Source organism: Temnothorax curvispinosus, unplaced genomic scaffold (genome assembly GCF_003070985.1).
Source record: "Temnothorax curvispinosus isolate PA1 unplaced genomic scaffold, ASM307098v1 QBEX01007734.1, whole genome shotgun sequence".
In the NCBI taxonomy this organism is placed as follows: Eukaryota; Metazoa; Arthropoda; class Insecta; order Hymenoptera; family Formicidae; genus Temnothorax; species Temnothorax curvispinosus.
In genome coordinates this window covers 1,605,896-1,630,874 of record NW_020217514.1, presented here as the reverse complement: position 1 = coordinate 1,630,874, position 24,979 = coordinate 1,605,896, and the positions used below count along the sequence as shown (strand labels likewise).

General features: G+C 33.3%; 1 protein-coding gene across 1 annotated transcript in view; it reads right to left on the bottom strand.

Moving 5' to 3' along the window:
* LOC112457380 (zwei Ig domain protein zig-8) overlaps nucleotides 1–24,979 on the bottom strand; it is a 330,320-nt gene that overhangs the window by 143,651 nt on the left and 161,690 nt on the right. The window contains exon 3 of the mRNA XM_025020393.1: nucleotides 14,876–15,086. Within this exon, the coding sequence (XP_024876161.1) occupies nucleotides 14,876–15,086 (211 nt within the window). The remainder of the gene's footprint in view (nucleotides 1–14,875; nucleotides 15,087–24,979) is intronic.

Here is a 24,979-nt window from a genome sequence, read left to right as displayed (position 1 = left end):
ATCTGACTTTTGAAAAATTAATAAATGATAACCCATTAAGTTTTTATATATACAATGCACCACTCATTTAGATTAGTTCAAATATATTTTGCAAATTTAAACATATTCAAATCTACTTTTGGAGTTGGTTAATTATTCTTGCTTAGAAACAAAATGTAAATTTAAACTTTACTCGAGTCTCATTTTAGTTTTATTTATATGTGATTCGTGACCTATTTCAGTTCTAATCGATTATTATACAATTTAACATTTTAAAGTTTCACGATGGTTCAATTTAAGTTCGAGTTCAATCTATTAATGTTGCACTTTCTAAATCGTGTTTTAACAAATTCTGTAACATTTATGATAGGAAGAAAGAGAGGAAAAGGGAGAGGGAGAGGAAGCGCAAGGGAGGAGGGAAAAGAGGGAGAGAGGGGGGTAGAGAGAGAGAGATCAACAAGTGCATATCATAATCTTAACTTAATCTGAGCTTTTCATCAAGTTACAAAAAAAAAAATTGATAATTTCACGATTACATAAAGATTTTACCTATTCGAGAATATTAGATAGATATTGCGACATACTGTGTTAAAAGTGTTGCTAAATCTACTATAAAAGGTGCAAAACGCGATGAAAATCGTATAAAACGTGCAAACAAACGTGTCATGTATTTCATTACTATTAAATGTCACGCATTACAATAGCCACGCACCGATGAGAGAGATTTCACTTTACCACGAATGCGTTAAAGCGTACGAATGATAAACGACTTTTGCGTGATATCCGTACATTAAAGTATTTAATTTTATCATTTTGGTGTCACTTTCTGTCGCGCATAATATGTAATTTTTCGATGGGACCAATTGTTTGCAGTACGTACCACGTGACTCAAAAGTAAATTCAATAGCACTCACACGTATACACACAAAAGGTAAAACTATTTACATAGATTATACATCGTAGCTGCATCTGATTGCGCGGCTAGATGCAAGTTTCGTCTGAAATTCAAAGCATTTGACTTTTGATGTATACGCGATGCATTCTTTACATTACATATAAATTCTCGTTCGGCTACATGTCCAGATGCACGTCTATGCAGACAAGCTATATAATTGCATTTTTCTAAAAAATTACAAGTTATAAAAATTTGCAAATAAATTCAATTTACAATTCGTAAAAATATGTTAACCTTTCTACAAGTTGCTTGTTCTAAAGTAACGTGTTTCGCAATATATAATTAAGCTTTAATTAAATTTTTTAAAGATATAAGATCTTTCTATATTTAAACTATAAAAAATAATATTCCTAAAATTGTACTGAAATTGCTTAATATTTTTATATTTAAGAAGTAGGTTTAACAAGGAAAATGTAAATCTCCAAAATTTTATTTTTTCGAAAATATATTGCACAACCTGGATTATGAACGATTTTTCATCAAACATGGAACAAAATGAATTAAATATATATGCACATATACAAAAAAATGTTTTAAAAAATAATTAATTCTTAATTTACTCCAATGATGCCATTACTGAAAGAATTGCTCACATAAAAGTATATTGTGTAACGCATGTCTATTGCATTATTAATTTTTAAGTATACTTATAATAATAATAATAATAATTATAATTATTGCTAAAAGCTTCAAAATTTGGTCCATTCTGCAATTTATTGAACTTGTTCTTAATTACTACAATATAAATATATTAAAACTGTAATATAACTGTAATCAAATATTATTGAAAAACTATTAATATCTTGACAATCTTTTGTTTTTAACGTGGTTCTCATTATTTAATGTTTAGAGATAAAATTAGTGCCATTTAAAAAAATATAAAAAGGACCGTGAAATAGATTTTCCTTTTTATCGACTACCTAAAAGTGTCGTTTCTCTTTATTGCGTACTTAAAGAAAATAATTTGGTTGGGAAGCGCTTAAATAATGGTTACTTTACCTCCTCCTTTAAAAGGCGCTTGGCGTCTTTAGTGATTCTTCAAGCAACTTTTAGCCAGCGAATGGCCCACTAAACCTACTTCGTTTAAATTCGGAAAAGTGTAACACGAAAATTGTCTTGAGTTTCGTAGAAACGAATGCGGCAAGTAGAATTGGAATTTTTGGAGCAGTTTCAAGATAATGTAACTAAACTGCCTACTTCGCGTACTTATAGATTTTTGTAACTGCAGTTTATTCAAATGCTTCTTATATGCTTTTTGATCGTAAATGTTGGATTCATTGAATCCAAGCTAAACTTTGATCAAGAGGATTATAAAAGTGCGGATCAATGCAAAGTCGACTTCGAATCGAAAGATGAATTCCGAATGTGCAACGATTCTCTCGGAAATTGAAACGTATTACAGGAATACAGGGAGAAAATCGCGAAAGTGCTCTGCAATTCATGAACAGCACGATGACGTTTAATTACGACATTTGAAACAGTAAAGTTTAATACGCGGACTGCTTATTACAATCTAGCATATAAAACTTTATATATTGGTGTGCCTGCGTCTTCCTCAACTTTTGGATGATTTCCATCGTCGAAACTCATCAAATCGACGATATAAATTCTCAGAATGTTATGCTGCCAGTAATGGCAATAAAAATGAAACATGACAGAAAAATATGATATAGTCATGATATTAATGTAAATCGGTCGTCGAAGAAATTCTTCCCAATTATTGGAAAACTGGAGAAAGCAGTGAACCGTTACCAGGCGGAGAGAGAGGCGGATAGCACTTTATCAAATGGACAGCCTTTCTCTTTTTCTTTTTCTCGGAAGGGGAGGGGGAGGAAGAACACGTAAGATTACTACGTACCGCAAGCAGGTTTATTTGTAACGGTTATTCAACCGAGTGCTAATGAATCGATAATGGCTGCATCGATCGTACAAACTCGACGAGATCGCGCGGTTTATGTACGTGTAGAGCGATTTCATTCGGAATCGTCGTCAGTCGAGCAGGCTTCCTTTGTATTTTGCGCTCTATCGCTCGTATTGTTTCCCCATGTTCCGACAAGCGTGCTTAATCCGCTCGGATTACTCGGATGATGCTGGTAAAAGATGTGCCTCTATTTTTCTTCAACAGTTTCGGGCTGTGTACATCGGGATTTATACGCACGTTTGCAGATAACGGATAATTAAAAATGATGACAAGATTGAACATTATCATAAATAAAAATGGAATAAAACTTCTGTCTTTTTTAAGTATTTGAATATTTCTGTAAAGAATGTTACTATAAATTGAGTAAAGAAAATGCCGTAGACCGGAAAGATGGTGGTTCCGTCTATATAAGGTAGCTAAATTTAAGCTACTTTGTGCTTCACCGCTTTCTTACTTTACATGGAGCTATTGTATATACGAGGTTATTGCAGTTTAACCTGATGTTCACCTTTATACCCTTGGAAAAGCCTATTGAGAAATTTACTGGCTTTCGATATAATCTCTCAAAATGAAATCTATTTGTCGCGTCAACTTCGTTGCTTTATTAATTCATTGTCTTCGTCAATAAATTTGCAAGTTTAGCAAGGCCACGGTTTATCACGACGAGAAATCGATTCGAGATATCTCTATCGTCCGTTTTATTTCGACTGCACGATTTAATATGTACTCAATGATCAGGCTGTCTCTATGAAATATATACCGCAATGTATACCTATACTCCACATTGAAGTCAAACGAAGTTTAACATGGACGCTCACAGCGACAAACGTTTATTCGAGTACGTAATTTTATAGCAAATTCGACGGGATTGCTACGAGTTAAACCTAATCTACCCGATGCGATAATAATAGTCCATGGACCACGAATAGGGTACACGTGTGTTTACTGCATGCGATTAAACGTGCAAGTTATTCACAACATAAAAGAGCAGTTCAAATTCCTTACTCTTATCCCTTACTTACATCAAAATACTGGTGATTATATATTCCAAACAAATATTTCTATCATTTTAAAAATAAACTTGTAAAAGTTTGGAAATAATTTGCAAAGGTATAGAAGAAATTAAAGCGGTTTAGCACTAATTAATAATACAAATGGAAAAACAATTGATATGTTTCACAACAGAATAAACCGATTTGGAAAAATGGTTTTCCGGAAAAGTCGCATTCTATATTTTATATTCTATATTTAGATGGTTTATAATTAGCAATAACGTATAAGACATTGAATAATGATCGATTGTATTTCTGCTCAACGATGTAAAATTGTAAAGTCACTATAGCAGATTTATTTATGTAAGACGAATTTTAGTTTAAAGATGTATATCCATTAGGTTGCGGTGAATACTTGTATATACCTCTCTCATTATACATGGGTCGCGAAAGGACTCGTTAATTTCCACTAAACTCGAGCGCTTAATAAGATACCGATAGATCTGCGTCTAATCAAGGCCACTTTAATTACAAGTGTTTAAGAACAACGTTGGGCAGAAGCTCCCGTTTCCCACGATATCATCTGTCACAAGCCACCCGTGAAATAATTAGCCATTATCCAATCCTTGTGGTTCGTTGCCGGGTATTCTAGGGCAACCTCGCGAAAAGTTGGGTCATCCGAGGTAAACTTAAAGTAGAATACTATAATACGGCGCACACAAATATCGTCGCAACAGGCGCAACTTAAGAGACGGCGCGGCGTTTAATTTCGCTGCACTGGCACACAGGCGATCGGGATCGGCGAAGTGCAATTGCAACTCTCTTAATTGCAACGGCAGATAAATACGCCGGCGTAAATTAGGGAGTTTCTGGAAACTTAAAGCGTCGCGGCTGCCGACTAAATTGAGCGATTCAGAACTGGAAGGAAATCATCTCGGGGCATTGTGCGACTGCGACTGCGATCGTCAAAGATTCGTAATGACTCGCAAACTCGAACACGGCCGTTGATGACTTGCAAAATGCAGTTCGCGGAATCGTATGCTACTAATTCGAGTGGGAAAGATTTGCTATTATTCGCGATTAACGCTTCGACGCTGTATCTTTTCGCATAAGTATATGGCTATTATACTTTGCATTTTCGCGCGCTATATTCTAACGTTTATGACGGTGAAAGGTTTAATTTCCAGAACAGTTACAAACAGAAAAAGACATTGCAAAGTTAGCAATTACATAAGTTGAAAATTATTAAGAGTCATATAAATATAGATACGTATGATTAAACAGTTTTCCAAAATTAATTAGCTCAAAAATAAATAAAACAAAATTTCATTCATGTAATAAGTTGATATATAAAATATTATTTCATTATAAGTTAGTATACCTATAAAAATTTTGGTAAGACAAGCTCTCTGGGGTAAGATACGTAATGCGGGAAATATCATATAAAAGGCACCTGGTGTTCTAAAAGGTTCGCTTCTAGATGATATGGTCCATTTAGCACAATGGTTGAGCCAGTCCTGGCTATGTTGGTTCACCCGAATCCCAGCGAGACGAATTTGCGAGGAAAGGGGACTGAAATGGGTCGCTTTGGATGCGGAGAGATATCGCCGCTTATAGATCTGCACATGTATCTTGTGGCTGGACGGAGATAATCTAACTATCATAACGAGATAAACGATCCTGGGAGGGACCATAATTGCCGTAAGAGTGACAAATACTCGCATCCTGGTTCCTGGAAACTGTATCGCGTCCTGATCGTACGTCGCATGATGACAGAAATTCAGGAGGTTCGAAACAAGAATGTCATGCGTCAACTATACAGAAACATCTAAAATATATAGATTTTTAACACTTGTAAACCTACTTCAGACGACATATAATTCGTATCAGAATTGAGAATAGAATTTTATTTAATTTTATTGTAATATAAAAATTATTTTGAAAAATTAGAATACACACATACATTACAATATATTAAAAAAAAAAAAAAAAAATAAACACATATAACACAAGTAGAATTCTATAATCTGATATAATTATAAATCGTCTACGATGGGTTGTAATACTACAAAATTTGATAAAAAATTACATGCATAAATGCTTACAAAATTGATTTTATTTTTTCATGCGTATTGCAAGTCAAAATATTAATGAAACCCTATATGGGAAGCCACTAGCTTATGGCTGTGAATTCTATGATAAATTAAAGCAATATTTTCCTCGCAAAAAGTTACAGGCAGAGAATAAATAAATTGAAACAACAAAGTAAATCTCTAAAATTTATCAAAGTGACAATTTGCCTGACTGATATTGTACCTTACAAGTAGAAGTGTTTGATTGACATTTGAAACATATTACACATGATACGCGATGATGCCAATTACTGCGCTTTAATTAAAGTGTATCCTTATAATATTCAGTAAATAATCAATTAGTAAAAACGCATGTTTTTAATTAAACATTCAAAGTTAATGTTGCATTACATCTCAACATTTTTGTAATTTATTAAATAAAATAATTGATAAAAAATTATGTTGCATTTTATTCCGTTTTTATTGGGAAAGTTTGATCGTATGACGAACGTCGGATTTAAATCGAACCTCCTGTCGAATGATGGTACTCGTACACAATTTTGGAGCTCGAAAGTTGTACGGGAAAAAAACCGTAAAAGAGTGATTCGATCTGACATAGATATCCATATCTACACCGATTTTGAAGGATCGTATTGCTTCGTATTGATGGCCACGAATTTCGCAATTGATTTGTGGATGCCTGGCTGCACCAAGGACGGGCTGCAGTACGAAGGAGGGAGAAACCAATTAAGCCGTCAGTGCGTTAACGCGTGTCATTCGCTCCCATATTGTAGCCAAGTGTGACCAATCGTGACAATGAGACTTAATTGCACGAATAATAACGGCCATTGTTCTGACGCCGCTTAATATTATTTTCTGTCTTCTGTCATTTCGCTCATCGTTTTATGTCGGACGTGGCATATATTATTACAAACGAAGAATGACCACAATTTTACCTGCGCGGCTTAACGTCAAATAAACAAATATTATTCCATTGCGATATCACCGCATTTCGATGTCTATACATGTTTCAAAACGAATATGACGTTGCAATTTAATTAATTTTGGAAGCTATTTACATCCACGTCATCATAAAAGTAAGCTTGGTAAATCAGGAAATTTCTGCAGTTGAAAATTATAAATAATTAGAAGATTACGCAATTAAATCGACATTCAAAGCATATCATTTAATTCATGAATATCAATATATATGCATATATGATACACACATGCGTAGCCAATTAAACTCTGGAGTCAACCATCGCGCATGCGTGCGTCTGCGTGTGTGTGCGTGTAATTTATCAAAACTTTTTGTTAGTGTAATAAATTATTATATTAATATAGCATTGACGATCATCCTAATATTATCTATAGTAGTTTATGTTGCAGAGAACATAATCATTGAATATTGAATAAAAATTTCACGATATATGACTTTATTCTATATACGTATTCTATTTCGAATTTTCGAAGCTTTCTGCAAAGTTTTCATCAAAGTTACCACTCCCAAAGTTTTGCACGAATTATTCCGTGGATTCCCGTGAACTCCTTTCACAACGCGGGACGCCCTTGCGTCTTGACATAAAGGTTCCCCCCCCTCCCGTCTCGCGTAAGATGAAATATTTTGGCTTACGTAAACGCAAAAGCCTGCCTCCGAAACACGCGGTTATTACGCGCAAAGGAGCGAGCGCAGGGAAGTGAAGGATGCAATGGCGTGAGAATATTGCAACGATAATGAAAACATCACAGAGTAATTATTTCTGCACGTCTCTCTTCTGAATATTATAGAGACTGTGTATGTGCGTTTTTGAATATATGTATATATATTCAAATAATTTGGCGATACTTGAACTTACAGTTGTGTTTTTTGGCAAATATATAACTCAAAATATCTTCATAAAATAATTCTACATCAAGTCCCGAAAGCTTTAGGCAGATTAAGTGTTACAGAAGCTAATAATATATAAACTAATAAAATATGATGCATAGCGAAATTTATGTTTAATAAATGTTATAATTACCTTTAAAAATTTAATTTGTGATGTAAAAAACAAGATCAATTTTAAGCGTTCTTGCAAAGATTGAATTATGGAGTAACTAAACAGTTCTGATAAATAAGCGTTCAATCAAATTTAATTAAGGAAAAATTAATTCTGAGTTTCGAAATTCGTTATTAAAATGTTTCACGATACAAATGAGACCTTATATTGACCATATTTGGAGTATTGCAAAAAAGATTCTGAAAACGTTAGCCTATATGTTTGTATTTCATTTTCATCAACAAAAATTTAAATCGATGTATAATTGCTGAGCTATTTTTAAGATCAAATCTTAAAAGACTTTGGTAAATAAAACTTCACTTAAATACATCATGTAAATAAACTATTATTCATGTTAAAATGTTATATTAGAAAAATATATTTTAAAAAATGCAAGTCTATCAATTTAAATCCTTGCTAAAAAAAAATTCGACTGTAAATTCTTGAGAGAAATACTCGAATTTGGAACCTTTAAACTTGGTGTTGTGTGTGTATAAGTCTCATAATAATCTCGATGATCCTATTTTCCAAACAGTTGAAAATTCAAGGGTGCTATTATATGCAAATCTGTGTCAAGTCACGTATATCGACTTTTAACGAACAAAATAATAGTCTTGTAATCTTTTTCGTAGTTTTTTGTGCTAACTAAAAAATAACGAAATGTTACGTATATCGAGATCTAAATGCATTTAACAATTAATATGCAAAGTAAGAATGAGTGATATTTCAAGTGATTCCTTTCGTGATACAAACAAGAAAACACAGATAGATAGTGATTCTTTTTGTCTAGTACCGTCTAGTAAATCTTTCATCAACTAGATGGCTAGTCAGAATTCTCTAAATTAAATCCTGGCTATTCCAGTATGACTATTTTCTCGAGAATGCTTTATAGTATATATCCCAGTTTTTATAGAACCATTGAACAGTACATGTAGCAACACATTAGTAACAACACTAATGTGTATGAGCTACAAGTACACATGGGAGAACACTTATTTATTGTATATATATTGGAACGATGCCATAAAAAGGGACATGGATTAAAAGTCGTTCCACATCTTTTTTATCAAAAGTTTATAAAATTGTTCTCTTCAGAATTGTATCAAATAAATCTAAATTCTCTTATATTTTTATAAATTATATGTGTATTACATATACAAAGAAAAGAGAGAGAGAGAGAGAGAGAGAGAGAGAGAGAGAGAGAGAGAGAGGGACGGGGGAGTGTGATATACCTCAGAATATCTAAATTTTACTCAATATCTTTTAATAACATTTAAAATCAATTGTTTATTAACGAAAATATACTTATTATAGCTTTGAAGTAATACTGGAACATAAAAAGTTTAATAATTTTTATAAACTAACTTTCAGGAAAAAAATGTTAGACAAAATCATATTCTTCAATTAATCTCAAGCAAATTTTACTTCGACAAAATTTTAGCTTAGTTATAAAGACACCAAGTTAACAATAAGAAAGTTGTGATAAAGAGATAATCATCTTCTTTATTTAATAAACAAAAATCAAAGAAAAAACTTTGCTATTAAAAGATAACGTAATAGATATAAGACCTTTTGTACACAAGACTTCTTTTTACGCAACATATATCGAAATCTAATTGAAGTTCCTAATAATAATAAATCAGAAAAAAAACGTATTACAATATCTCGCTTATACAAAAATACATAAATATTGTAAGAAATTGCTGTATTAGAAATTGCTTTATTAGAAATAAAGCATTTGATATTACGCGAGCATTCTTATTTAATTACATTATAAATATAATATTATTGTGCATGGAATAAAATCACGCACAAGGGGTATATCAAGCATGTGTACACATGTTTTAAACAGAAATATGTTAAAGATTTGCCAAAACGTTTCTCTTCAAGAGAATTCCAAGCGCTCTTACAAAGATTGAATTACATTTCATTTTCCGCGAGTTTCGCGTAATTTAAAATCACTGTCCAGCGACGGCGGTGGCCATAACACTGACTGTCCACGGTCTTATTTATGATTGCGCCGTGTCTGGCATTCTCGTCTCGGCAAGAATGACTTATACCCCTCTTAATTAAAAGTTTGATTAAAGCAAATCTTCGCGGTAAAATCTACAAGATCAAAATTGGGCCAACATGGCCTTTTACGTACTTCTCAATGCATCCCTCTTTTTTACCACGTAATAATACTCAATAACGCGTACCAGGTATAATAAAAATTTATTTCCTCTTGTGCTTTAAAGCTCGTGTTTTAACGAGTAATTGTTCTTTTCATTCAAAAATATAGAACTATTTTAAAATTTTAATTCAATGTTTTTTAAACTTATTTTAAACTATTAACATATAAATGACTTGCAAGATTTAAATATATAAATTTGCATTAAGAAGTAAAATAAACTGCCTTTAAAAATGTATTTTATTACAGAGAGAAATGTTCTTCTCCATTTCTTTTTTTTTTCCAGAAAAATGACGATGTTTGAGTTGCGTCACTTTCGAAGCAAAGTACAAATATAAAAGTTTAAAACACCACATAACATGTATATAACCATATTGTTTGTACTTTTATATACCATTCCTGAGTAAAGATATATCTCCACATGAGATTGTACTATTTATTTATTCATACTTTTATGCCTTCCACCGTACTGATATGTGTCAGGGTGCCGTTGCTGACATGACCATTTCTCTGAATGAAACATCACATTAACAAGGCTTCCAGAATCACTAATATGAGATCTTAACATATAACATAATATAACAATAATACATAATGCAATACAAAAATCACGATTGTTAAAACGTGAGAAAATAACATATGAAACATACGTTTTCATATATATATTAATTGCATCAACTATTATATGTGATAGTAAATAAAAAATATTGTCTTTATTAAGAAAGATTTAAACAGACATCGATTTTTATTTATCGTCAATGGTAATAATGTAATACGGAATATATCGAGACCACATCAATAATTGGGTACATCAGTGTTTATCGTGCTCCATTATATATGGCTTGGTCGTTGACACTGCTGTTGCCTGGCAAATCTTTGCCGGCCAATTATCATTTTCACTCTCTCGTCGGATTTGTGATTACGTTACTGATTACGTCGACCAAAGCGCATTCATTAACCTACCATCGCAGAATAACCAGCGTAGAATCTATTATACCATATCGTGAACTATAGGACAAATTTAAACCACAATGTTGTTCCACATTTAGTATTAAATGATACATATTCATAGAACTAATATGTTTCATATAAATGATTTCATATATATGTAGGATATATTACGTGATGCTTATATCTCCTACGTAAACTATTATTATATTCTATGTATATGTACATCATGTACAAGTAGAATGCTTAAATTATCAGTATATAGTAGTTAACTAAAACTCTGAATTCGATTTTAAGCAGCATCTAACTTTCTAACTAATAAGTTTGCTGATGCTGGCATGTTTTTATTTTGTAAGTCTTTTAAACTGCTATTTGCAACAAATTATAAATGCTTAATAATAAAATAATGATCATGTTTATTAAATAATAATAAAATGACATTGTATACTCCCGAATTTTATTGTCGAGACAAATAGTGCAATATTCGGGCTTTAAACCAACACAATCACGTGAGAGTTCACGAAAGGCCAACTAGTATCTGAAACTAGAATACGAGAAATGGGTTCGGATTTATTTGACAGGGGCAGGGCGAGACGTTTAACAAACGTACAGTGGCAAAAAATGCATTAGTGGTTAATTCGGATGTATTTATATATTACGTCGCTCGGCTAGGTAAAAACACGGCAAAAAAATGCCGAGTCAAGAATATATATGCCAGAGTAGTGAGATTGGAGTTCCACCCGCTGGCAGAATTTTATTATCCTCGCGAATTTTGGTACGTGAATTATTCTCTGTAGGACACATTTCGACTCGAAAGGTAAAAACGGGAATTATGAAAAATTTTAAGTCAAATCTCTTGTTATATTCAGCAATTTTATGTAAAAATCACGTACGCGAGATTTTGAACGAATTACTTCCAACGTCTTTCTCAGTTAATCATAAAAATAAAGCAAAAAAAAAATACGATTGCAACTAATATAACATACAAATATTAATAAAAATCATTAATAAATATCATTAATATATTTTTTATATTTTAACCAATTTGTCACTATAAATAATTTTGTACAAACTCTCTTAGCTGTTATAAAATAGTTTTTCTTGTTAAATATCATTTTATTAAAATTATTATGTTACTTTTCAATCAATCTGCCCTACTTTTGTTGATATTTCTATCGATTCTTAGCCCACAATCTTTATACATCTATCAGAAAACAGCCTCTTCCCCTTCCACCAATCCCCAAAGTTTACTTCATACCCCAATGGGAAATTTCGATCTGCAGTCAGCAGGGACTCTCGCGTTTCCAGCTTTTTGCGGAATGGATTTGTAAAATCGATCTCGCCGTCGACTTCATGTTTTACGATTTTACGAATGAGAAAACGTGCGAAAGAAAGACGATTTATTTCGTGCCAACCTTCCCTCCCCGTTTCCAGACATAAACGCTCCAGACGGAGTAGATGCACCTGCATCGATGCGTTCGTAGTGCATAAAAAGGGGAGAATAAGGGTGGGTGGAGGTAGAAAAGGACTTGGTTCGCGTCGACGTGTTTCCTCCAAGCCGCTTATCGAGCACGCCGGAGCTCTTACGTTTCTCCAGCGCTTCGCATTCTCCATTCCTTGCCCTTCAGTTTATTCTTCTCTTTAGCCTCGTGTGGAGTTTAAAATCAACGGTTGCATTTGTGGTCCTACATTCGCAAATGGAAGCGAATAATTCTATGCTGGTCTTTAACCTATATTTACTCATCGCGCGAGGAAATGACAAATCTAAATAACGCGAAGCAAAAAAAAATTTGCCAATACCGCTCCACTTTCGTAATCTATAAATTATTGTTTTTTTTTACTATCCCATTTTATACTACTATCCCTTCAGTAAGTTTTAGTTGCTTTTTTTCATCGGTGTTTTACATCTTCGGAAAGAAATTAAAAAGTTTTTTTAAAACGACGATTTTATATAGATCTTGATAGTGAAATTTACATAGGAATTGAAAAATCTTGCAGTAAAAAAATGTTAGGCATCAAGAACTTTGTAATCTAACAGTAAGATTTTAAGACTCGAACAATTTCACGCCCTAAGAATTCTAAGAATTTCAATAGTTTAAAGATATGAGAGCTCAATAATCTTAGAATCCAGGAATTTCAGAAATTCAAGAAATTCAAAATACAAAATTAGACTTGTCTATTGGCATATTTCGCGTCGAATTCATATTATAATTTTGTTCTTTCGCGAATATTTATTTATTATATTTGCGAGATACGTGAATAATGAAAGCCGTCATAGGTGGCAAACTCCACAATTAAGCGCAATTAATTTCATGAAGGAAAGCGAGGTACGATAGCCGCGCCGATTTTCGACAAAGCTGGCGAATGTTTATTATGGCTGAAGTTTACGAGAGGCGGATCACGAACTGCAACGCGAAAATGTTGAGTTTTCAGCGCAGCAGTTATGCCAATATAAAATTCTTCCGGATTGCATGCACAAAGTTACGTTGTTTATAGTGTATCTTAGCTCCAACTTTCGATGGCAAAATAACTCGTTCTCTCTTGCCCACTCTCGTTGCTTTTTATTTGGTCGGCGACGCTCGCAAACGGAAGAAACGGAAGTCGTGCGTTATCGTTGTCGTTTTCCCTAATGTTCTCAGAAACTGCTGAAAGATTCACGAACGTAAAAAAAACGATCGCAGGGACTTCGCCTAACTAAATCTTACGGCGTGCTTGACTTTAACTTTAAAGAAGACACGAATACGCGCATGCTCTCACTGTATCTTGTTGCAGCCAGAAAAAATTGTATTTTTATTCGTTGTTTGCGAAGGCGGATCATATAAACATGACCGGCAAGTATATTTAATAATATTAATATTAATTAATTAATTAAAGTTAACACGTTGATCTTTTGTGTGTCACATGGAATTATAAAAGATTATTTGTTTTTCAGAAAATCACATCTCTCTCTGCTTTGTAACTGTGCATAAACTTCATATACAAGGAGATATGCAAAATAATACTTGATGACACACTTGTACCTGCATGAATATGTAATTGTACATGTCATCGCCGGCTGCATTGTGCAATCGGCATTCGTGATGGAATCGAGATCAATTTTCATACACGATACAGATGCAGAGAAATTTCTGCAGCACCGTCAGTAATGTATTATTTATCATCATTATCGTATTAATCACATCGCAGTACCTAATATTATTAAATGTTACAAATATGTCAAATGTTATAAACTGGCAAAATAATATTCTGTAAATAAATGCCAGCGTGGCATTATATTATATAATACATATCAAATACAACGCACAAATCTAAAATATTAAAATAAATACTATAACATTTATAATATCGTTCTTTAAGTTTGCATAAATATTGATCAATATTAATGCACTTTATAATCTGTCTTTTTTAAATTTCTAATGTCAAAGGCTATAAATTGGTCGAATTGGTCAAATAAGCCACATATACTTTACAGTGATAATTTCTGTTCTTTCATAATCGTTAGATGTCAATGTCGATGGCAAGTTGCAATTCGTTAATCCTCAAACGATAAGGATTTCAGAACGTGACGCGACATCGGAAGGATAATCCCACGACGGAGCACTTAAGCGTTTAAACTTTAACCCGTTCGATCCCGCCGCGCCGGCTCGTGTCGCGAACAATCTTTTCTCCGAGACAGCAGCCGATCGAGAAACGGTCGTAACATTCGTCTCCCATCGAGAGAAGATTTCGAACAGAATCAACCCAAGGCCGCGATTTATGTAACCGGGCCAGGTGTGTGAATAATTCAGACGGCACTCACCAACCACGTTGAGGCTATAGTTGAGCGACATCTTCGGCTCGGTGCTGACCTGGCACTCGTATACGCCGGAATCGCGCTGTTGCGGCGACTTGATTTGCAGCGTCCAGTTCTCCGACTTGTCCGGATGGATCACCTGGAACCTCAGATCCGACGTGTACATGAGGATGCCCGCGCTCAGGATATGCATGTCCCGTTTACGCATCCAGGACACCTGCAACATAAACAATACAACTTGTACTCGCACCTTCTACGCAATACCTTCTACGTTTGCTGTAGTTTGCTACCGCAGACATTTCTTATTCTTCAATCGCCTATCTCTAATTCATTTCTTGTAATTAAAAAAAATCTAAAGCTAGCTAAACATCTCCTTCAGCTTTAACGAATAAAGTTCTGAAGATTATTGATATAATGTTTAGCAGTTTAGTATTGCAGTACATCGATAATTCTTTTAATAAAATAAAAGTATGTTAGTGCTTGCAATTTTTTTTATTGATACTGTCAGTTTTTATAATATTATTCATGTATTGAGAAATAAAGTATGATATGTTTCAATATGGTAGATAGAACAACTTTTCTTTTAGCATAACCATTCTATCTCTTAAATTCGAAATAGTGAAATGATTGATGAAGTGTCTAATTAACATAAACTTTGAATCGCGAAGATATTCAAATTTAGGAACATGTTATAAATGTTTAGCACCGGAAGTTCTCAAGCATCAACGCCTGCGCTGCTACAATACTGGCCCGGGGAGCCTGCAACGTCTTGGTCGTGTTAGAACAAAGACCACGGAAAGCATCCACAACACCGTAAATCCCCGGTTGGTCGACGTGTGTGTCGCAAACGATCTCTATAGTCTCTCATTGTTTTGCGCGCGAACATGTCTGCCGGCTATTTAAACGCCGTCAGAGTTCCGGGGCGTATAATTTCCGAGGGTGCGTTGAAAACGGCAGCCAAATGCAATTATTAGATCTCTTCCCCCTTCTAAAGAGTTTTCTGTGCAGTGCAGTTTAAATTTCTTTAACACGAGAGAATTTTGAATTCTCTTCTCGTATAAATTAGTTCTCATGCAGACTCAAGCATGGCTCAAGTAAAGATTTGCGATTTCTTTTAAAAGAAATATTTCTTTTCAAAAGAAGAAATAACTTATTTAAGAATTCGATTTGAATTATTTTACTTTTCACGTATTCCTTAATCTGTCTAATAAAATACAATGTAAAGTATATCTATATTATAACATTATAAATGTAAAAGGAGCAGGAGTCCTTTCTGTACCCCGCATGGGCATATGAGAATAAACCACTTACTATACTATTGGATTTCAGATATTTTTATGCCATGTAAAAGTTAATTCATAATATGGCATATAGAATAAATAAATAAATAAGTAAACAGATTTCCATTTATATTACATGCTTCTCTGTCGCGATGAAAATTTACAATAATGTCAGATAATATAATCATAACATACTAAAAAATTTTTCGAGTTTTCTCATTTTATTTTTTAAAAGCTTGTTCATTAGGTAGTCTATGCTGCTTTTAACACTGTATAGAAGTCAAAGAGACAAGTGGTCTGGATAATGTTCAGTATATCCATTAAACGGGAATGAAAGGTATAGAAACCTCGATTTAGATAGGCAGCTTAGCCACGCATATCACGGCGGCGTACGATGCACTCGCATGATTGGATGATACCTTTGCGAACAAACGCCACGGACTAATTCGCGCAACGTGCTACTGAATTGGAGGTCAGCCACCAGCAATAGCGATCTAACCCCGCGGGGTAGTGCTGCATCAAGTGGATTGATTGTCTCCTATCTCGCGACGATCATCGGTCAACCATGAATTTCATTTTGCAAATTGAGTTCTCTGCCCAAGGTAGCCACTGGAAGAGAACTGAACGTTCAGTGCTAAAAGCATTAATGTACAACAGTCGTCGACGCTGTAAAAACAATTGATTTTTGATAAATCGTTGATGGAGATTGATTATCCAGCTATATTTCGATCGATACTACATTGACGTTAGTGTTTAAGGCGAAAAGCACTCCGTGTGAAACTCCTATGTCAACATACACGTTTTCAAAGTATTTTATTTTCTGCTAAACAATCTAATCAATTTTGATTAAGTATTTATTATGACGAATAATATAAATTTATATATATTGTTTATAAAATTTGTCATAAACAATATACATAATTTATAAAATTTAATATAATTTATGCTTTATTATGTTAACATTTGTCTCTTTTAGAATACAACAGATTCTCACACCTTTTAATTTTATGATCAATATAAAATTTTTAATAAATAATTTTCAATTTTTTTCTGACAAGATTACACATTTGATTATACTTTGTTTTGTAGAAGCGTTCAATGAAATAATATGCACACTGATAATTATAAAAGTCGAAATGCACTTACAAAGATGTGGCATTCTATGTGATCCTATACAACTGTCAGAAATGATATATTTATTATGATCTAATTTGGATAATGTTTACATTATGGTAAATCATCATTACATAACAATGTCATCCGTTAGTTGTCATACGATATCGACTAATACGTTTGTTGTAGGATCGTTATTAGCGATGCCTATTAAGCATTGGTATATACAATATAATCCTCACCGCATTTGCGCCAAGAGCGCATGTTTCGTGCGCTCTAATGCAAACGTATAGACGTAAATAAATTTGCTCGGTTGCTGAATTTACCTTCCGTGTAAATATACTGTACATATGCAAGCTGCCCTGCATACTTAAAATTTGAAAACTTCACGTATTACTACACTTACATCATTAATTAATTATTTTATTCATATTCATTTATTATTATTTTATTATTTGCGTTTCTTTCTCTTCTTCTCCTTCCCTTTTCTCTTTCTCCTCAGTTTCTCTCTCTCCCTGCTCTTTTCATAAATTTAGATTTTAGTAAAATAATGATTTCATACATTTTCTCTTGGACAATGCTTTCCTTCATTATACTAATGTAATAAATTACTAGCGCTGCATTATTGGCAAGTTAATGTAAAACATAACTCTATTAGAGAAATATTATTCATAAATGAGTCTTATATTTGCACTATTTGTTCAAAAAATGTTATAATGTGTATATATATATATGTATATATATATATATATATATGTAGGTCCAGAGGTATGTTCCGGGACTGTTTACGTTTTTTGAAATGTACAGTCCTGGAATATAACACATATATATGTAATCAGATTCAAAAAACTGTCCCGAAAATTGCCGTAGGACATGAATTTTTTCCAGGACAGTCCTGGAAACTGCCAAATGTCCCGGAATATACCAATATCAAAAATAAAAGTCCCGGAACATACTTCCGGACCTACATATATTATATATGTGTATATTACATTGGTAGCATATTTTTTGAGAGTTAGTAGTTAGTACACTTGTAAACTTTTATATAGTTGTTCGATACGTAAAAAAAAGTAGCTCATAGATTTCTCGTGTAGGATGCAATACTCTATTTAAATCATATTTTTCGTCGCATTCACTAAATGCTACAATATCAAACTCTGTATAGATTTAAATCTAGTGATCAATGATTCGAAAGTTAATCGGTATCGGTTATCGCGCATAGTATTTCATATTTTTATACACTTCTAAATAAGTTACGCAAGATTATCGAGCGATATTTTAATCAACTATGAGAACGGAAGAATACGGGATATAGACGCCGTCGTACATCGTTAGCCACGTAAAACCGGCAAATTCGCCGTACACACGGTTTACCGCGATGGCGGCATCTGCATGCGCTTCATTATTTATGAGGTCGCTGAAATGGCCTGATCGCCGCTCATTGGGGATTGACGGGTATCGATTTCGCTTGTCGCAAGTCCGCGGCGACGATTACGCGTCGATCCGTATGATGGATGTTCGATTCGCTAGCGATGCGTCGAGATGAAAAACGAGGTCTAGGAACCGCGAAGACAAAGCCTGCGAATTTCCGATATAAAATCACGGTGTTCCCAGTCAACATTACGACGTGCATTTGAATAGACATTCAATGGTGGCTGACATATCTTATGGCACGTATCCATACACAAGATTGCCACAGAAAATGAATTTTGAACTTTCCTAATTTTTGCATGTTTTGCAGACGATAATGGAGAATTTTTCATGACTAATATGTAATCTTAAATTTTAACGTTAATTTAGAAACATGAATTGCACTAATTGCAGAAAAGATTGCTTATATTATTCGAAGTACACATAATACAAACTTGAAAATATAATTCAAAGTTCAAAATTTCTGGCTCCTTTTTTATATATTTCCCTGATTTTTCCAGGTTTTCTCTGGCTAATTTAAATTTTCATAATTTTTCACGATTTTTCTGATTTTCCAAGTCTGTGGCAACTCTGATATATTATGTCAGCTACTAAACTTTCATGTTAATTCTTTATTAGTGAAAAATGAATGCGAGAACGTTCAACTAAAAAAAGTCTTATTTAATCGATCGTATATAATTCCGATGTTGACATATTATAATTGGCCCTCATAGAGTTTAATAAGATGCATCATGCAATCGTGTAATTATTAAAAAATATTTTTGATGATTCTGCATTTCGAATCGGAAAGCTGACAATATCCATTTTTCATATAGTTATTCAATGTTATATGCCTTGGAATGGCTTTCACCCTTCGAGCGCTGAGTCCGTTGCGAGGTAACTCTCGCGAATTACTTAGACAGTTGTCGGAATAATGGACGATATTTGGACACAGGAGCTTTCCGCAAATACCTAGCGCGTGAACAATAGTCACAATGCTCCACCGAAAGGAGTTTGTTCGCCGGAAACTAATGCTCCGGTTGCCAATCTCAAATTTCATACGTGTTTGACCTGCATCGGTGTACACCGACTTTAGCACAAAAAACGCGTGAAAAACTATCACGATTTGTGATAATTTACTTTGTCCTAATACCTTGAATTATTTTATTTTATTTTTTTGTTCGCAAAATTAGAAAAATTGGCGGTGATTTATTACTTATTATATAGCGAAGAGCTCATCTATGGTATCACATATTATATATTTATTACAAATCCATAAAATATGAAAATTTTTCAAAAATATTTAAAAATATTTTATACATATAAATATAATAGCACTTCCATTAAGAAAAAAGAGATCTCTTCTTTTTTTATTTATTATATAAAAATCAGTTTGTTGTAAATATAATATATTATAATTATTATTAATATTATTAATATTAATATAATATATTTATAATATCAAAAGTATGTTACTTATTACAATGCTCTTTGACCGTGATAAAAATAACAAATTAACAAAACAGAATTTTAGTCATATAATGGAAAGTATTAAAATTAATAAATACCGAGATAAATACGCATACATTTAAATATACACATATTTTATCAAATCTAGATGATAAAGATTTTTTCTTTCTTTAATAACTTGTCTCAGTCTATCCAAAATTTATGTCGCGGCATAAATGTGTGTTCAACAATAGAGACATAAATTTCGCAAAGGCTTTTTTCAGGCCATCCGACGGCCACATTTTCGCAGGTAATCTTTTTCGTTCACAGATGGAATCCACTCGATAGAAAAATGTCGAGAGCTTTCAGCCTTTTGAGATAAGTGCTTGTATTGTGTGTAAACTGTCAATTGTGCGTTACAAAGCAATAGTTAATATTTCGTCAGTTTTCTGCTCGAATTGCCAGATCGAAAAGTTTCAAAGCTAGAATCCATATATATATCGTAAAAAATCGTATAATTAGATGTGTGTACGTGTGTTGTATGTGTGTGAGAAAGTTTCAAAGCAGAATATTATAAAAAAACGTATGAAGATGTGTGTACGTGTGTTGCATGTGTGTGTAAACATTATAAATAGTAACACAACTAAATATCATGCAACTTTAAATTTTTAAGATTGTATTTTACTTTCACATAATACATTAATTATGATAACACTATATATTAACAGATATAATGCAATATCTACACTTAAAAAAATGGGTACAAGTTAGAGTTTCAAAAAAGTCAGAATAATCAATTCTAGCAAAACTTTTCAAATTTAATCCATAGCATGGTTGACTATTAGAATGTGTGTGATTCTCTTTAAGAATATAAGAACATCTCTTACGCACATTTGTCCTATCGGTGGAAAGCTTACCGTCAATTTAGGCGATAACAAATGACTAATTACACTTTAAATATTTCACAATTGTGCCAAACAATACATATGGCGTACGATTAATAATGACACCTGAATTAAAATAGAAAATGCCGTGCGTGACGGGCGCCGTTGATGAATTTTAATTACGCTCGACACACGCGTCCCCGCACCACAGGAATAGAATTTATAACGTTCCGTTGTAGCGCATGGACGATTTAATTTAACAGACTAACAATTTAACGCCCGACATTTTTCCCCACCGCATTCGCGCGTTTATTAATCCATCCGGTTGCTCATAACGAAATAATTCTATTTCTCGCGCGATCGCTTTCACGGTATTTCGCGCGTTAATTGTGGTCGCGTTATCATCGATAGCTTGACTATGCATGCGAGGATTTATGTGTGTGTAACCTCATGATACTTCTAAATATCCCACTTTCACATCTCGGACTTATAGTTAGTGCTAAATGTACCTAGCTATAATATTAAATCTTATTATTACACGAATTACACTAATCGTATCCAGTGTCATCGCGGGCTAAGAATTTTATGCATATTAAACTTTCATTTCATATAAAGTCTTATATGAGACTCGCTTACAGGAATTGCCTTGAAAGTCCCGTAGATAATGAAAATTCGTAAGACAAGTTCGTAATAAAAACTTGTTTTCTTTTTTTAGAAATGTTATGTTTCTATCATAATAAATACATGCAATCGTTAAAAAAGTAATAGCAATCCTGCCATTAGCTATAATAATATGTTTCAAATAATATGTAAATAATATTTAATCTCGAATAGCAATAACGTAACAATATATTTCACGGACAGATTATACAATGCAGCTATATAAAATTTTTATTTGTGTTTAAAAATTAATTTCTTTCATTCTATCAGAGATGAAAAATTAACCACTGGGCTCTCCCTTGTTCGTAGATTTTTTGGGATGGAAGAGAGGATGAAACACGGACGTCGCGTCCAAAAAATCGCAATATTTGTTTACGTTTTACGGGTTTATATATCTGGAACAATGTGATTTATGATTCATAAATGTGAACGCTCTGTGTGTAACAATTTCTATAGATATATATGAGGCTAACGACATAGTTGCGCTGAAAGGACGTATATAAAGTGACAAGGAAGTCACATACTTACTTTCAATGCATTAGATGTTAAGGATATCAAAATAGAAAGAATGGCACAATTCTAATACATAAATAAAAATTTAAAAAGTTTTTTTGCGGTGATGAATTGGTTGGCACAATTTCAATGTATATACTTTTACACAGCACACGGTGTGTTACTTCATATGCAATGTTATATACTATACTGTCCATGTGGGGAAATGATAGGAAATGGGAAATCTACATTATTGTTTTATTGTCAGTGTAATATTTATGGGCAATAATTTAATCATTTTTTTGAAAATCAATATTTTACCTAAATTTATAGAGATTTTATGTCCAACAATTTTATTATTAAAATAATTAGTGGAAATAATTTTAATTGTGTTGCAAATAATAATCATTGTATTTCACATGACTATTGAATATAGAATTTCTCGCGATAATTAAATTCAATATACTAGACAGAAGTGATTTTGACAGAATACAGAATTGTCGAGTGCGTGTAATAATGTACAGCAATCATGCGTTATACAATGTCGAAACAACAGTAATTGTACAGTTAACAAAATTGATTCTCGACAAAGAAATTAATGCACACTCTACATTACAATTACCTCCAATGTAGTGAAATTTGTATAGAATAAAGACGTGACATATTTTGCTATCATATTATTGATGTCAGACTTTCATCAATTTTTTGTCATGTAATTATAGGGGCATAAGTCTAAAGACACGTGACAATATATCGCTGTTCGGTTTTAATCGATACCGACATCCATTGCAAATTTGACAGAAAATGACAGATCATCCAATCAATCGGGATGTCGTAATGAAAAAAACCGTGTTAGGAAAATTAGCTTTATATTTCATGTAGTGAATTTCGTTAATTAATCGCGCTGCCAAAGATTATTATGGATTGTATGACATGTTAATCAAATATATCGCTGTTATTTGCATATCAATACTTATTTTCATTTCAGATGAATGAGATAAATAACATTTGCCATTACTGATAAAACATTAACAAAACTCTGTGCAATCTAATAAAACTGGAAATTTATTATTTAAATATATTCCATTTCAGCCATATTTCTAACTAGTAAATTTTCTTTTAAAAATAAATTATTAATTTTTTAAAGAAATTGACTTTTATTTTTTGTATGACGCAAATTAAAATGTCATGGAATGTCAATTATTTACAAATAAATATACGATTCCCAAAAGAGAAGCAGACAAATCTTGGCGCATAATATTTTCTTAAGGTAAAGCGTGTAAAATAATTTGCAACTCGCAACGATACGTGACCACGCGGGGCCAATTTGCGGTAACGGCGCCGTGCACTCCCGGCGTGGTAGACGTGCCTGGGACGTCGCGCGGGTTTCGGAATCCATTCCTCCTCCCAGAGAAGCACGAAACGCGATAAACAAACGGAAATTACATTGCGGGCCCCGATAGAAAAATAGAGGCGCGTACCTGCCTTGCGGCAATTCTCAAAGCGCGGCAAAGCGCAGGCCACTGCTCGAAAACTTTCGTTTCTTATCTCGACAAAGAAAAAAAAAGAGAAAGAGATATGTGTGTGTGTGTGTGTGTGTGTGTGTGTGTGTGTGAGAGAGAGAGAGAGAGAGAGAGAGAGAGAGAGAGAGAAAAAGAGAGAGAGAGAAAAGAATCTATGTGCGTCATTTCGGGCATGCGACGCTTCCGAATTAGGACACCGCAATGCCTCAACCGCGGGGAAACGAAGTCGCTTTATGTACCGCTGAAATTTACATCGATGCAGCTGCGTCGCGCGCAATTTGCAAATGCACCAAGAGTACCTCCAATGTGAATCTTTCCTTAGTTGAGACACGAGTTTTGTGCTGTCGGAGACCGTATAGATAAGAAATGCGATTCATCAACCATATTGCGAATAGTTCTGCGAGCGCTTGAGAAAAGAGCAAAGTTCTTGCTTCATTAATTAAGTATATTTAGAAAATACATATTCTCAAAAGGAATTACTTCACAGACCAGTTCGATTTTTAACATTATAACAAAGAATACCTTTTATTTATTCAATATTTTTACATAAATTACTGGAAATTACATATCTAAACATTTCTAATATAATTATTGATACATCTAACTACAAATTTATTATATCATGCGAGACTTCACATTCTAGTTCTCGTAAAAAAAACTAAAGATATCAATATTCATATTTTCCATCTTTCGTACATTTTTCGACTTTGTTAGTATTACATACAGTCAAATCCTTTCGAAACTCTATGCTACTAGTAAGTTGTTCGAAACTCGGTTGACAGATCCTTTCAGATCACGTCTGTATTTGCTTCTATACATCGCTGTATAGACAAGCGAGACGAGCAGATAAGAGAATATATACGGATAAGAGAATGAAGAAATTTTACGTTCACGGATGATTTTTCGCTGCGACATGTTCCGTGGATCTACCGTCGTAGTATGTATCGACGAAATGTATAAAAGTACGACTACGACCAGAGAAATTTCTCGGGAAATCTACTTCCTCGGATATAGTCGGTGGAGATCAAACTCGACATCGATCAGTACGCTATGTTCTGACTTTTCCGCAAATTGAAAAAATTCAGCAAAGTGCCAATTTCATCAGATGGTAAAAGTAACCCTTTTAAAAGAAATTACGTATATTTTCATTAAATTTTGAGAAGCAAACATATTTCTTATTCTATATTGAAAATTGTTATGTTGCATTATACTGACTTTGAAGAAAATGTGAAACAAAAATACCTTTGTAGTGCTATCCGAAAATAAGATATTTGCTTCACTTTAGCGAGCTATATATGG